Source organism: Peromyscus leucopus, chromosome 12 (assembly GCF_004664715.2).
Source record: "Peromyscus leucopus breed LL Stock chromosome 12, UCI_PerLeu_2.1, whole genome shotgun sequence".
NCBI classification, from domain to species: Eukaryota; Metazoa; Chordata; class Mammalia; order Rodentia; family Cricetidae; genus Peromyscus; species Peromyscus leucopus.
Genome location: NC_051073.1, coordinates 10648493 through 10664926, shown reverse-complemented (window position 1 = coordinate 10664926; position 16434 = coordinate 10648493). Strand labels below are relative to the sequence as shown.

General features: G+C 39.3%; 1 protein-coding gene across 7 annotated transcripts in view; it reads right to left on the bottom strand.

Moving 5' to 3' along the window:
* Positions 1 to 16434, bottom strand: part of Grik1 (glutamate ionotropic receptor kainate type subunit 1) — a 379146-nt gene that overhangs the window by 57957 nt on the left and 304755 nt on the right. For 4 of the 7 annotated variants that reach the window (XM_028875952.2, XM_028875954.2, XM_028875958.2 and 1 more), the window contains exons 8-9: positions 5757 to 5864; positions 3483 to 3527 (exon numbers count right to left, since the gene is read on the bottom strand). In XM_028875952.2, coding sequence (XP_028731785.1) covers positions 3483 to 3527; positions 5757 to 5864 — 153 coding nt within the window. The remainder of the gene's footprint in view (positions 1 to 3482; positions 3528 to 5756; positions 5865 to 16434) is intronic. The other 3 variants (XM_028875953.2, XM_028875955.2, XM_028875959.2) reach the window with 1 other exon arrangement.

The following is a 16434-nucleotide window of genomic DNA, read 5'->3' as shown; positions in this document are numbered from 1 at the left end:
AGGGCAGTAGATTAGGCCTTCTGTGCCTCAATTTTAATCACCAGCAAAATGGAGAGGAAGATGCTTTTAAAATTCTTTTTAAAGATTTATTTTTATTTGTGTGTACGTGTGTCTCTATGAATGTATGTCCTGTGTCTGGGAGGGTGCCTTTTGGGGCTTGGAAGAGGGGGTCAAATTCCTTCAAGCTGGAGTTACAGGCAGTTGTGAGCATTTTGATGTGCATGCTGTGAACAGAACTCCAGCCCCCTGGAAGAGTAGTAAATGCTTTGAATTACTGAGGCATGTCTCTAGTTCAAAAGTGCTTTCCTCTTTTTTTTTTTTCCACAGTTAAACAAATTACCTATGCGAACATGCTAGGTTCTGCCTCTGCTTTCTCTGCTTTGATTGACTTCTGGAGCAACATTAGCTTGGCAGGAGTTTTTTTTTTTTTTTTTTTTTGAGATACAAATTATTTGAGGCATTTCTAAGAACTATAACACATTCACACATTAATATACACTATTTCAATCTCTCTCCTCCACACTAATCAGGGTTAATTTGGTGGAGAAATGTAGAGACTGATGGGGGTGAGTAGAGCACTGAGTGTAGCAACTGTCTACAGAGCGGGCCTTAGGAGTATGATGGGATATCAGCCTCCACCTTTGTGAACCACTCAATAATTTCAGGGCTTCTTGTGGTATATAATCTATCTGTTAATGGGAGAGCGTCTGTTTCCTTTTGTGAGCCATTATCTTGGGAAATTGGACATACTCTTTTTAATCTTCCCTCCTCCAATGATTTTGAGGCAGAACGTTGGCTTTTGGGACTCACACATGAAGGTAAACAAGTTATCCATTCTTTCTTATCCTATACTTCAGTTTTTTTTTCATAAGATGTGTGCATGCGTAAGGTGGACCCCTTGGTACAATTTCAATTAAACATTGATACAGGCACTGAGGAGAATAGAATTCAGTTTTTAATTAAGTATTAGACTGTCTACAGAGCTTAGAGTATGATGGATGTGACTTGAGCCACTTTTAAAGTCAGAGTGCATTTAACTCTTATTCTCATTAATGTTATGTGTGTGTTTAAATAATACTTTTAATCTTTAAAAATGGCATTATTAGATGCTGCTGTAATATTCTTTTCTAAAATAAATCCTAAAACTTTAGGTAAATATCCTCTCCCACTTTGCCTCTGGCTTTTCTTCCTTTTCCCAGCAGAGTGGTAAGTGAAGTGCTAAGAGACTATTGCTAGAATCCTGCCATTGACTTCCTCTCAAACTCCCGAGAGCACGGATCTTCCTCTGTAAAATGAGGAAAAGGAGATGATTTTCCTGTCAGCTGGACTGCAGAAGAACCATTCCATAAAAACAAATCCAGTATGAGAATCAAGGAAAGGGCAGGCTGTTGTACTGGCTTTGCTTCTTAATTGAAATAAATGGACAGGCTGTCAGCAAGCTAGTGTCTCTGACGAGCTGGGACTCTGTGAGGCGCTGATGCATGCATGCTGGACAGAGCTGTGCATTTAACCAGATGCCCAGATGCTGGCCTTTCGACTGTGCTCTGTGACCAGGGAGGAATGCCTCTACAAGGCAGAACTTCAATTTCCAGACTGTGAAGCAAATGCCGACAGCAGTAATTCACTGCTGAGAAGCCTTAGATGGGGAGCTCTTACATGTGGGGGAGGAACACTCAAATTGTCTGGCCTGCCTTCTCTCATTGTCAAATTGGCATGGGGAAGCAGCCATTTGGTATCTGAGCTGTATGTGTGAATGAATGTCCAGGGAATATCGAGCCAACTTTTCAAAAGTGATGAAGCAGGGGATTTAAGAGCGAGTCATTAGGATCTGTTTTCCAAACCTGGAGTCACAGGAACGAGGGATCTAAACCGGCTGAATGAAATAACCAGGCATGTATAGGAAACAAAATTAAAAGTGTTTATGTTTTCTCTACCTTGAGGCTCCTTAGTGTGGGAGTGTCTTGCAAAGTTTACTCTCACCCTTGCTTGCCAAGAATGTCAGGTGAGCTATCTGGTGTTTTAGATGAAGTCCTGATGCTGAGGAAAGTTCTGGGCTATGGCTATGCCGGAGCAAACTCTTATCTTAAAGACAGAATCTGCTTAGGGAAGTGCAACTTGTTTGTTGGGTTTGACTGAGTCGCTGGGCTGGAGTGCCATTACTAAGAATAGTAGATGAACCATGACCCCCATTCAGCTGATAATGTGAGCAATGAAGGGTTAGCAGAGAGGATGAGGAAGGAAGTCATGAACTAGCAAGGTGAAGTTGTTACAACATCCTTGAGATATGGATGCACATGGTACAGTGTAGTGGTGATTCTAGGACTGTTCCTCTCCCTTGAGTTTAATTTCAGAGACTAGACTCTATCTATCCCATAGAGTATTTAGTTTAAATTAATTCAGCATTGCATAAAGTGCCAGGAGTCTTAAGCAATAAGCTGCTTTCAGAGTGGTGGGTAGATACATCTCTTTACTCCCAGTGAGGAAACTAGTTCACCTCCAATGGGCACTTTGCAACTTGGTTCATTGATAAAGCAATTTATTAAGCCCATGACTTTTAATACTTAAAAGGACATTTCTGAGATCATCTACTGAGTTCTACCAAGGGGATGATGAGATTTTTGGCTACTTGTAGAAGATGTTTACACTTTCTGTGACTCAGCCAATCATTTGAAAGGTGAAAGTGAGCCTGACAAACTGTTCAAGCTGAACAACCTGAAGTCATTTAAAGTCCATCCATCAATCAAGAGAAATTTTACAACTGGTTTTAGACAGAGTGAGAGAGGGAAAAAAGAGAGAGGTGGGAGTGAGGAGAAAGAATGGAGCCATTTTCTCCACGAGAGTCTTTCTGGGTCTAACATCTGCTTATGTAAATCTATGCACAGTCACTGGCAACATGATCATGTACAATAAACTATGAAATAGTGGGTACTAAAATTCACAAGATAATCTCATTTCCCTTCAAAAGTTTTCTGATGATTTGTCCTCTGGAAACTAGTTCTAAAATAAATTTCAAGCCTATGCTCTGGCAAAACAAAGAGCTCATAAGAAAGGGGAGTTTCTGAAAATGGCCCATTTTTTCCCGGTGGTGATATTGAAGGAAGTGCCCTTGCCTGTCTGACTAGTCTGATGGATCAAATCTATTGTTTTCATTCCCCTTGGGGGAAATATTCCATGGTTTGAGAAGATCTATAAATGGGCCCCTGTGTGTGTTCATTCCTGTTACCTGCTTGCAGTCTTCACAGACACTGATCCTGTCCAGTAGAAAATCTAATCCAGGGGGGATATTTACCCACCCATCACTCATTAACCCACCACATGTCTACTTGCAATTCCTGATGATGCTGAGAGTGAACCCACTCTGCGTCCCACTTCTGTGGGGTCTCACCCCTAGCCTGCAGCTGGGAAGCTGCTGGTTTTGTAAGACTGGCAGGGTGCAGCCACCCCATCCCCAAGTGTCCTGCTGTTGTTATCAGGGTACAAACCTTCTTCCACACTTTATACAAGTGCTTAGACACTTCACCAGCAGCCTTGGTTTTTCAGAGGGAAAAAATAAAAACACACTTAATTAAAATGCAGCATGGAACCCATGAAGTACATAGAGTGCATTGCACTCCTCACCTGTTGTTTGGAATTTTGCATTTTAATTCATAGAGAGACCAACAATAGGTACAACAAGGAAAGGGAAATGGAGGCTGGGTACCACAGAAGTTGCGTGCTCCTTTCACATAGAAGAAAGTAATTAAAGCACCTTTGAATGTTTACAGGTATGCTGCAGGGTTAAAGGATATTCATCATGCTTTAAGAGAGCTGTTGAAGGAATTCATGATAAAAATCAGCCAGTCATTCAGTACACACACACACACACACACACACACACACACACACACACACACGCACGCTTTCTAAACTACACGGATAAATATGTTGAATGATGTATCCTTTGATTATGAGTTTGCAGACAGTAGAAAGGCTGGGTGCAAGTGATGGGTGGACTTTTGGTAATGGTTCGCCTGTGAGCCCAGAGAAGCTGGCATGGAAAGTGTGGGCATGTCTTCCCTTGGCTCTCGAGGGACATGTGTTAGCTTCCCCCATTGCCTTCAAGGCTCAACCAGCAATCTCAGGAACTGAGCCCAAGTCACCTGAAGAAAGAAGTTATTGCAAACATTGAATAGATAAGAAACAAATAGAAAATACTTTCATCTAATTTGATTTTGCTTTTAATAGAAAAACACCAGTAGAACGTGCATAATATTGCTGTGTATATAAATAGCTGTGGAGACATCGAAATAGTTCCATCTCTCTCATCACCTGTCTGAGCCAAGAAAGATATTTCCTTAACCGCATTACTTCTCACCAAAAGGCAAAAAGGCAGAATGGAGTGGGCCTAGAGGAAACAGATATATTCTTTTAAATAACCACAAGCTTTTAGGTTATAATGAACGTTCTTTTCTGTTCCTTCTGGTCCAAATATGCAATTATGGAGGGCAGGTGGATGCTCAGTTCTCTGTTAAACCAGCAGAGGAACACAGCAGGGTAAAGATGATCAAACTAGTGAAAGAGAGAGACAGAGTGAAGACCAAACTAGGGGAGGGGAGGAAGCAGGATTTTTGAAATGGGAACTCCACATGCACGTACTCTCAAAGTTGTGAGCTAATTGTTTTTCTCAAACATATCAACACCCGTGATAGCCTTCTACAACATCCAGGCTAATTAATCTTTGTTTCAATTAATGGTGCATGGGGCTGGGATGTGAGGGGAGAAGGGAGTTAGAATATGCCAAGGGAGAATTGTGTCCCAGTAAATGAAAACAATGAAACAGACATGAAAACCTTACCTTGCTTTAAAAATAAGCTCAACTATTTGAAATCAAACAAGCAATAAGCTGTTTCCAAGGGCCCTTTTATATTGAGCACCAGGCTTTGTGTGTTAGTCACCACCATCTGAAAATGTCCTGGCTCATGGAGTTCCGATGTCCAGGTGACTGCTTTGGGCTTTCAAAATCTGTTGTTCTTTAGGGCTCTGAAGGCAAATCCTCAAACTATAAATGCTGATTGCAACTTGTGGACATAGATATTAAACTGAATTGAGAAAATATATTGAGCATCTAAATTCTTTGATCATTATTACTTAACAGTTTACCTTTGTGTTAGTCTAAATAATAACTAAAATAAAAGTTCAAACTTTGAAATTGAGACTGCCAACTAAAATGATCCTAAAGTGAGAATCCAACATTAAAATTAATTTTTTTCTAGCATTTGTCCTAAATTAAGGATGCAATGTTAATTTGCTCCAGTAAGCCTTTTCTATACTATTTTATTCCTTCCCTCTGTCACCATACTCAAAATAGAGTTCAGCTAAAATTAATTTCTGAGTAACCCTTGGATGCTTTACCATAGATAAGCCAGATGCAATTTCCACAGTTCCAAGTCTAAACTCAACTTTGTAAAATCTTTGAGAAACTGGCCTAAGAATGCCAGTGCACAGGGATATGTAGGCAACAATACATATTTGCTTTATAGACCAAGCACTGATGGACATTAGTTAATGCTATTAGTTCCACATGTACGTTGAGAATCTATCCCACCCATGCCTGACTTCCAATGTGAGAGAACGATCTAGAAGGCGGGGTGCTAAGGAGTATGCTAAGAAAGTCATTTTTATCATTCTCCCACTTGTCTGTGCCATTTAGGTGAAACGCATGAATAGTGCCCTTTCGCGAGTCTATTGGTGACTTTATTCATCATCAAGGAGGTTACCTTTTCAGTTCCTTCCTCCTTGAGACTGATAATGTCCAGGTCAAAATCCTTTCTCAAGCCATCGGTCTTATTAAAGGTGATACGCCCAGTCAAGCCATCCCATCGAGCCTGAGGACAGTTAGAGTACAGTGTTATCACTTAACCGTTATTATAATCGCAAGCCCATCAACAATGCAATGCCTCGGGTTCATCCCAGTATCCAGGTACTCGGCTGCATCGCGATTCTAACCATTGCTTTGGTTCACTGACTTGGAAGTGGAGCACTTCACTGTTTTATTAGTTCTCATTTCTTGTACCAGCCCTAACATTTAAACACAGTCAGTCTTGTAATAGTGGCAATCTAAATGGAGAGGAAGAAAAGAGTCACTCTAAAATCATCTGTTCATGGAATGAAAGGGTCCAAGAAGTCATAGCATCCTGTTTTCCAAGGTCAATTTGAACCCTCTTCAAGCTATTGCCAAAGGGACGTGCCTCCTACCTCTTTCTTCCTCTGTGGAAAAGATATGGACAAATGATGCATCGTTAACATTATTGGATGTTTAGAGTATTCATAATTTATATATCTCTTTATATGTTGGGATTTTAGTTTCTCATGGCTACTATAACCCATAGAAACAACCAATGTCATACGCAGGGAGACTAACTTTTGTGCGTACCTGGGCACTGCCTGGCATCACAGTCCCCTACCCCATAACATATCAATTTTTATTTTTGTGCTGCAGTCACTACTTTCTTATTTTTAAGCCAAAGGCTGGCTTTGTGGAAATAAAAGCTACCAAATTAGCTACAGTGTTGAGGTTACTTCCAATGCCTAGCATCCAAGGACAATTTATCTAAAGCGTTGGTTCAGTTGAAATCTCTGCTGTGTTAAGGGTTGGGATTAAGTTCACTGTAGACAATGAGCAGTCTTACCCCACCTCCAGGTCTGTTTGGAAGAAGGTAGTTATTTTCATTAAGTTCTACACAGTTTTGGGAAAGCTTTTTCCTGGAGGTGGCTTTTCTGTTATGGAGGTCATGTTGTGAATCAATTTGGCCCATTGTGCAGAATTTATGGGGCTCTCTGAAAATGTAAAGGACCGGTAGCATTTACCTCTTGCTGTAGCATATAGCTTGTAGCATGGTCTTAAAACCCAGTTTGGAAATCCAATTTTATTTCTATAGAGTTGCCTATTGTGTCGCTTTGTTTGGATTCTGTTGCATTAGCTTTATTCTTGTTCCAATCACCGCGGCTGAGTAATTTCCACTTCTTGCTTTCCCCCCTGCACATCCAAGTGGCAGAAAAGTTCCCTTTTCATGTTCTGACAATGGCTCCTTCCCTGCCTTAGATATCGACAAAGACTCCCTGCCTGGGCTTTTACCGAGCTGTATCTCTTGACCTTCAAAGTCAGTGCTGCCAACATTACACACATCTACCTGCCTCCTATCCCTAGATAAGTTGTATTTGTATTTGTATTTTTGGACTAATTGCTGCTAAGCATTTATTAATCACCAATTTAACTATTGATCAAGGTGAACATATAATTTTTGTATGCCATAAATAAGACCCGTAAGGAACCCACATTCTGAAGCAGGGCTGAACCATGTACAATTTAGATAATGACATACAATTATATTCTTCATAATCATAATTTGCTTGCCTTATGTAGATGCATTGCTGAGGGCACAATTACAGTATTCTTAACTGAAAACAATACTTATATAATTGTCCCTATTTTAGGAGATAGCTTTAATATCTACCCTGTTAGATCTTTAGACAATTACCACTTAATACCAACTAAGTCAAATAATGTGATTGCTTTGTTTTCCTTTGGGCATTCCATCTAATGGACAAAAAAAAATAAGAATCAGAAACTCAGAGAAGAACAAAAAAATGTTTCATTAGCCATTATGACTTATTGTATGTCTTTTCTCAAGAAATTATTAGTTGTTATAAATATATATGTAATATATACATGTATATATGTGTTTGGTATGTAAATATCTAATACCCAATTCTAGGCTCTTAGAGTAGACAATTATAAATACCATCTTATTAAAATGACTTCTTTACTCATTTTTTCTAAAGGTAATTTAAATATGTAAAGAATACTAAAATGTATTAAAATTTCCCCTGACATACCATTTTTATTTGCTATGGTGAATATCTTGTCTCCCATAGAAAGACAGATACTTAGTAGGGAACATGGACTTTTAAGAACAGTAGTTTCCAACATTTTTTTTCTTTGAATGTTAGAAACAATTATTTTTTTGAGGATTTGGAATAGAAGGCTCATGGAGACCCCAAAGGTGAACTTCCCTCATTAAATAAAAGAAAGAAAATACATCCTCTCTCATAACCCCCACCCCATTGCTGGTATCACCAGGCCTGGTAAGAAGTCATTTCTACATGGCTATTGTATGCATTACTAAAACTTTACTGGAATTTGAAACTAAGCCAAAAAATTGGTATGATTTGAATTAATGCTGAGGAGAAATGGTATTTGTTAGTTCACTATTATATGGTGTCCATAGTTACATGTTGATTTGTAGGTGCTCTATGTAATAAATCAGTTGTGTACAAGTTATCACTTCACTACTCCATAGGACATTAGTAACCTTTGCCTTTCCTGGCAGCTTCTGAAACAGCTAGTTCTCTGCCATCCTGCTGGTTTACATGCACCTGATTTAAAATTATATGCTCTGCTAGAGACTGTCCTATGAAGGTACTCGAATATCCTTGCCCACTAGGGTGGTCTGTGTAGGTCATTCACACTTAGAAACATCTTTTTATATTTTCCCCAGTCCTAGGGCAAAGCCTAAGCCATAATAGCATTTTGTAATTCCTAACCTCTGTCTGTATTGCTTTTACTGTCTCCCCTTTCCTCTTCTGATTATGTGTTCTAATTCTGAACTTCGGTCAAATCTGTCAGTTCAAAACTATTTTGGTCCACTCATGGCTTGAATATTTTCTCCTCTGTGATTGAATTCAGAGACTAGTCTCATCTCACTGGCCACCCCCATTGGTGGTTCAGAGAGTGTCTAGCGTCTCAGGAACTGACACATAACCAGGTGTACACACAGTACTGGGTATTTGGCTACTGGGATAGCCTCAAGAACATAAACAGGAGGTGTGTGTGTATGTGTGTGTGTGTGTGTGTGTGTGTGTGTGTGTGTGTGTGTGTGAACTTGCTTAAGCAGTAATTTTACATAGATAGTAGGGACGATTGGGAATCTGGCACTTTGTTATCAAGTGGTGGTCTATCATATAAATAAAATGCTACAACATTAAGATATGCTTGTGGGTACAATAGTAGCGTGAATCTTATGAAGGTATCTAATAGCTTCCTGATTGGATTTGATGCCTTCTCCACAGGAGGAAATGCTTGCTTAGTATTATATATCTGGCCAAGAGCTTATGTCTGGGAAGTTCACAGACCCCAGAGGTTAATGGGCACAGTATCAAACTTTCCTCTAAATTCAAATATCTATATCCATATTTAGTGCAGCTCTCAGACCTCACCAGGGAATTCTTTGTGCAGTGGATGGTAGTCAACACAGAACCTCCTAAGTGGTCCAAGTACAGAGAGTAATTGATGGTGGATTGCTCAGTCATAATTGGGACACTAGTATCATAGCTTCTCCCCCTCAAAGCTCAGGAGACATTTTTGGAAGAGAGGGCAGAAAGATTTTAAGAGCTGAAGTTTGGCCAGGGCTGTGGTGTTGTGAAATAATGTTTTCTGCACACGTCAGGACGGATATAGGTACATTCCCACGGCAGCTCTGGTTGCATGCCCAGACCTGTCCAAGGTGAAGCCAGTCAGTATCCTGGCATAGATAGGAGAAGGGCTGGTGAGGCCCCACCCTTCGCAGATGAGCTATTCCAGCTGATGGCTAGCCATGGGAGGAGGGGGCGAGGGGAGGAGGGGAGGAGGAGGAGGAGGAGGAGGAGGAGGAGGAGGAGGAGGAGGAGTCTGTTTTCATCAAGGGTACCACTGCTGGTTGGTCATCCATGCTGAAATGGATGGCCCCACACTCATGGGTGTATGGTAAGCACCAACTGAGCTCAGCGGGTTAATTTATTTAAAAATGTCATAAAATTTGGAGGGGATAGGGACTAGATTTAGGAGGAAATATGGGGAGAATATACAGATGGCTATGATAAAAATACATTGTGTGTGTATATGGCATTCTCAAGAGTATTAGTAAAATATATTTAAAAGTATCGCAGAAATTGTTACCTTAGAATCATTTTGATCGCATGGAATTGTTTCTTAAAAATTAGCTAATAAAGTATTGTATGCTTTTCCTTTAATTCTTTTGGTGTGAATTATATAGTTCAAATACAATAATTTTTTATTTTTCTCATTGACAGATAGTTTGATTGTCATAAATTTCTTATATTGGTTCACTGATTAGATTGGCTAGCATTGCCACACAATATTAAAAATAAAGGCATAAACTTACTTATGCAATCTATTGAGTTAGAATTAGGACAGAACTTTATATCAATACTAATTCTACTCTGTGACAGATCCTTTTAAACTTAATTTTCATGTTTCTGATTGATCAGCAGACCTTGAGATATTATTACATAATGTTTATTTGTGGATAATTGTTGACTATCTGGATAATCATTCAGTAAAATATGCTGACAAGTTTATTTTCAGGTGTTCATGTAGCTTCACGCAGGTGATGTACATTTATTTATTTTTTTGTTAGAAAATAAGATGCTACCTTGGGTCATGTTATTTCACATGCTTATTTTTCTTACTTTTAGGAAGCCATTAAAGGCTTGTGTGCACCAAGGGAGTTGTGTTATGTATACTCATGTATGTGAGATAATGAATGAGCTGAACTTTCAAGGATGAAAAGATAGACTACATTCCAAATCATGAACAAATGCAGGTAACGAAAGAGCATGAGTACGGGTAGGATACGGAATTTGAGGAAATGGAGTATCGTGACCTTAAAGTTTAATACCTATGCACAAACCTAAGTAGATGCTAAGAAATGTATTGAAATTTAGCAATGCTTGTATAGTATTTAAGTTTTATTAATAAGATGAACAGTTTTAGGTTTTTTGTGGTATTTTCTCCCAAGTATTCTAAAATATGAAATTTGAATTTATCCCCTTTCAAAAATGATGATTGATCTTAGAGTATCTTTCTGCTCTTAATGAGAATACATGAAAAATAGTGACTTACCTTCCTTGTAATCTATTCTAACAGGATTTCATTCCCACTCCCTTCTACCATCCAGTGGTTTCAACTTTATTCTCTTTCTTGTTTGAGAATGCAGTTTGGAAACTGCCTTTGACAATGGATGCGAATCTCAGTGACTCAGGGGAAGATGGGGCCAGATGCTCTGACCTCCTGTTAAGCTGGGTTGTTATTGGTACAGACCAGCTTTGATACTTAAGATAACATCATTTTGACAGATGTTATCATACTATATAAGCACATATACATACATGGCCTACTATTAGGCCATATATGGGGAACCTTTGGTGATGTATCACTACTGTTATATTTGAGAACAAATCTCATTCAATCAAAGACAGCAAACCTATTGTCAAGGACCAAGTGTTCAAATAGAGAACTAAGGTCTAGAAAACCACTTCAAGGAACTGTTCTCTCATTTGCTCTATGGTTTGCAGAATCCAGACTTATCAGTGGTAAGGAAAGTATTTTTCTAGCAAGCCAGAACTCTCTCAGATGTTCAGCACCTTGAAGAAAGCTAAACTCACCAAACTGTATAGAAATGCATAGGGATACTATACTGATACAGTTCTTGAATTGTTGTAATATACTTGTATGATTGAATGAATAATATTGTCTCTCTTTCAACATCCATGTGCTAATCCTGCATGCTAGAGTACATCAAAGAGATATGATATGACCAAGGTAAGAATGTTAACATGGAAAGTTCACCTGGATTTTCTGACTCTGCCACATATAACCACAAAGCTCTGTATAAGAAGGACCCCGGAGGGGCTCGGCCAATACAAGATGAAGTGATAACACTTGGAGAAGTCAGGGAGAGATTTAGAAGATGCTACATCATTGGCTTTGAAGTCAGAGGCAAATCTCTACAAGATGGGGCTTAGAGAATGTCTCCCAAAGCAGGGCAAGGTGAAGGAATTTAGTTTTCTTTATAGCCCCCAGAAGAAATCACGCTTCCAACCCTCCACTTTGGCTCCATGAGACATGTGTCAGATTCCTGACTTCCAGAATCCTAAGAGAAGTAAGTTGTGTAGCTCTGAGATGGTTTGGTGGGTAAGGCACTTACAGCCAAGCCCAACACTTGAGTTCAAAACCTGGGGAAAACCTGCTGAAAGGAAAGAACAACTCAAGTCTTGTGTCCTGTGGCCTCCACATGTACTCTGGGGCAAGTGAGTGCCTGGAGACACGCACATACACACACTCACAGCACACTCACCCATGCAGACACTCATACACATCACACTCACTCTCACACACACTCACATACATACAGATAAATAAATATGTGTAAGGATAATCTTGAGTTACATTACACCAAAGAGTTTGTGATAATGTATTTAAACATCAACAGGACCTCTAAACTCCTTGTAATAAAAGAGTCAGTGAAAATAACAAAAATCATTTCTGGAGAAGAGAGACCTGAATGTAAAGCCAAATGCTAATTTGGAAATTTCTTATAGAAATTATTTTGTGAACTCAGTATTTGCTTGAGGCAGTGGCTCTGACTTTGCCACCTAGGCTCTAGTAGCCTATGTAGTTAATTAATATCTTCTTGGCCCTCACATAAATTAATCGAGCCCAAATTGAGTGACAACAGACTTTCTGCAATATGAATAGTCTTCTGCCATTATTTATGATGTAACCACAGACTAGTGAATTACCTAAATCGTGAAAATAAAACAAAAGGATGAATCTGTGTTCTCCCAGTGCCCCATGGGATCACTAAAAGCCCTGTGTATGAATGATTTAATTCTAGAGGCTTCTACTTTTGTTGTTGTATTATTTAATGTTGTTGAGGATCCAGACTATGAAATTACATGTTAACTAATAATTTTTTTTTGTCCAGCAGAAATGCAAGTAATTTCATGACTTATAAAGGTTGCCCTGTAGTGCAAGAACATGTTTTTTACTCCAGGTCCATAGGATCATTTCAGACCTCTTCTGGTGGAGATGCTGTTACCATTGCTCCCCAGGTGAGCCAGCTTTAGTGTCTGGGTGCTCCTATCACTAAGAAGATTTGGTGTGTCTCTTCACTTTGAATTTGCCTGAGAATCATACTGATAACTTTGGAAGATGTGAAGGAATGTACATGTGCTATCTCATGTGACCTTTACAGTAGCTGAGGTGGTACCTTATGTCATCCCAGGTTCTTGTCATCCATGTCATCCCAGGTTCTTCAAGGGGACAAATCCTATAGTCAATACCAATCCCTTGAGATCCAGAGACAGACAGCCTTGTAATTTCCCTGTCACACTGCCTCCCCAGGGTGAGGTCATGAGAAAACCACAGGACAAGGCTCCTTTCCTCCCTCTATACTGTGACTTTGAACTTTGCATATATCATGAGGAGAGCATATACTCCAACCCCAAATGAAAGAGGAAATAGAAGGGTGTTTGTGAATCATCACTACAATCCTGAATTTCACTGGCTCAGTGACTTGTTTCATATCTGAGTTGCCCACATAGACTCATCTTAGCTCTCAAGGAATCACTCAGAGGCAAAATAAAACTTATGTTCTGGCTTCTAGGATACCACTTTTTTGCTTTGTCTAGCACAGAGCAGCCTGTCCTCAAAGTCAAGGCTGCAAAGCTGGATGGAGTTTTCTGCAGGAAGAGAATCAAAGGGAAGCACTCTAGGGCAGCCCTTTCCCTTTGGGTCTTGCATCTGGTCACCTGGAATTCAGTGCAGGAGTCCAAAGGTCACTAAAAAGGGAAATTCTTTCAAAGACATTCTGAACTCTTAGACTTGCATGCCCTCGTGGTTGAAGTGCTTCTGATTTGCTGCCAGACTGCCTCTCAGTGCCATCATAACCCCTTTCGTTCACCAACCACTGGGTAAAATGGGGCTCACAACAGACTTGCTCTCTGGGCTTTTGGGTTTTCGAATCGTGTATGTTCAGCTGAGAGACTTTTTACCATAAACACTGGTGGCTTTTGCTGACTTAAAATTTTAATTGTAAGGCTGCAAAGCACATTTTTAAGTTCTTTCTTGTCACACAAGCCTACTCCCATTCCAATGTCTTCTGTATGTCCCCCCCACAGTCTTCCCTCCCCTGCCTTTATTTTGACAAGTTCAAAATAGCTTCTTTTCTTTTATTCAGAGATGTCAATATTGCCTTGACTTTTGCAAGGCACACTGGATCCATGATATGACAGAATAATTTAAAAAAGCTAAAGGGAAAATTAGGAGAATATCAGGTAAAAGGAGGAGGATTTAGTAACCCAATAAATAGATAAGCTTCTATTGGCTTCAATACTGACAATTCCAACCACACTGCATTGAGAAATTAAAAATCAACAACAACAAAGCCACTAGAAGACAGCTAATTAATTGTCACATATTGCTCACAAACAAAGCTTTGTCATAAACTTGGCATTATAAACAAGGTATTTTTCAATGTAATGACAGCTAACGTACAGTGTTATAAACATGAAGCGTTTATTTTTTTGGGGGAATTTGACTTTGGTATCAAATGATGTGAGTTCAAATTTTGACCCTTATTTTGATTAGCTAGTGGCTCTGGGCAAATTGCTTCGATCTTCATTTGCAAAAATGAGTACTATCTTCACCTAGATATTATAAAGATAAAAATATGTAATGCTTCAAAATCCTAACAAAAGATTATTGGCTTGGAAGTTGAATAGAAACCCAATTTGCTTATTTTCTCTTTGCTTGTTTGCTCCTTGCTGATGCCTGGTTACTCATACAGAAGCTCACAGTGAACTTTGCTCCATCTCCAAGACTTTTTCATGCTGCTCATCAGCAAAATGCAGAGGGCCCTTCCAGACCATCACTTATGTTAGCAGAGGGACTCCCATATTTAAATGAGCATGTCACATGCACTTGTTTGAGGTAGAATCTAAGGATCTGGAGCTTCTTTACAAGTACTTTAGTTCAGTTTAATGAAGGTGGTTCTCATAGCACACATTGAGAATCACTGAAATATGACTTGAAACTTGGCAACTCCACAGACCTGATATTCTTTGACTGTGTTTGTAGAACTATGACAACAAAGAGTTATTAATCAGATAGTTAGCATGGAACATTTTGATGATTAATGTCCCCCACCCTTTCTCATTTTCTTCATATTATCTCATCTTATCCTACCCTATCCTATCTTATCTATCTATCCATTCATCCATCCACTCACCCACCCATCTATCCATCCTTCATCTATCTATCTATCTATCTATCTATCTATCTATCTATCTATCTATCTATCTATCTATTTATCTATCATATATGTATCTATCATTTAATTATAGAGAATGCACAGTTGAGAAGTAAATAATAGTCTTGATAATGGTGTTATGGAACTGAGAAAGTCAGCTACAGTTGGTATGATCTGTGTTATATTTAGAAATTAGACATTAAAATTTCCACTGAGGCTTAACAGGGTTTGATATTTTTTATACATTCACTGGCAGCATTATGACCATAGTATTGGGCATGTGCTCATTGAATCTCATTATCCCTATAATCCAAGATATTATTGGAAGTAATACAAACCACTCTGAGATAAATTATTTTGTTGAACTGTAAGCAAAGGAGATTTATGGAGTCTTCTCAGAGAGTCTGTTGGCCCTCAAGAAGTGGATGTGTCTCACGGTTCTCAGAGCTGTAATTATTCTTGAGTTAACTGTTGTTTTTACTGTTCTTCTTGGACAGCTAATTGCATTTACTTACATAAGGAACTAATTTCTCCCTACTCCAACCCCAGTGTTCTTTCAGTGGAGCACTAGTCTGGTGATAGTTTAGACTCAATGACATGCCCACCAAAGTCCAAAGCTTATATGTTGGTATGGGTCTGAAGGTGGCTGTGCTCCTGGTTCAAAGATCCCTGCATGTGGCTTGCAGTGGAGGAGCTTACACCTCCCAATGGCCACTACCCATGAACTTTGTGTTCAAATGTTGTGGATTCATCCTCAGACTCTGTGCACACTCATAATTTATACCTTTGTTCCTTCTACTCTGTCTACTTGAAATTCCTTCTTCCAGCATGTTTTTAGAAGTCTTACTTATTGATAGAATGCAAATGTTACAACAGCAGAGATTTTCCCACTGATACGTTCCAACAAACAAGAGGAGTGTTAGGTCCCTAGCAAGTACTCATGAAACACTTGCTGAATTAACAAAAGAATCAATCAGGATCAATTCAAATGCCACCTCTGATTGGATGCTGTCTGAATAACTTCATTTAGCATATCTATTTTTTTTATTCTATTTTTTTTCTTCCTCCATTGTCATGTGTGTATGTTTGCATGTGTGTGGGCACACTTGTGTCAGTGTGTGTGTGTGTGTGTGTGTGTGTGTGTGTGTGTGTGTGATTATAAATGTGGAAACCTGACATTGATGTTGGGAATCCTCCTCGACCATTCTTCTCCTTTACTCAATGAGGTAGGTGGTAATCAAATTTAGAGCTTGCTGAGAAGGCTAGTCTCACTAGCCAACTTGCTCAGGGATCCCCTGTTTCTACC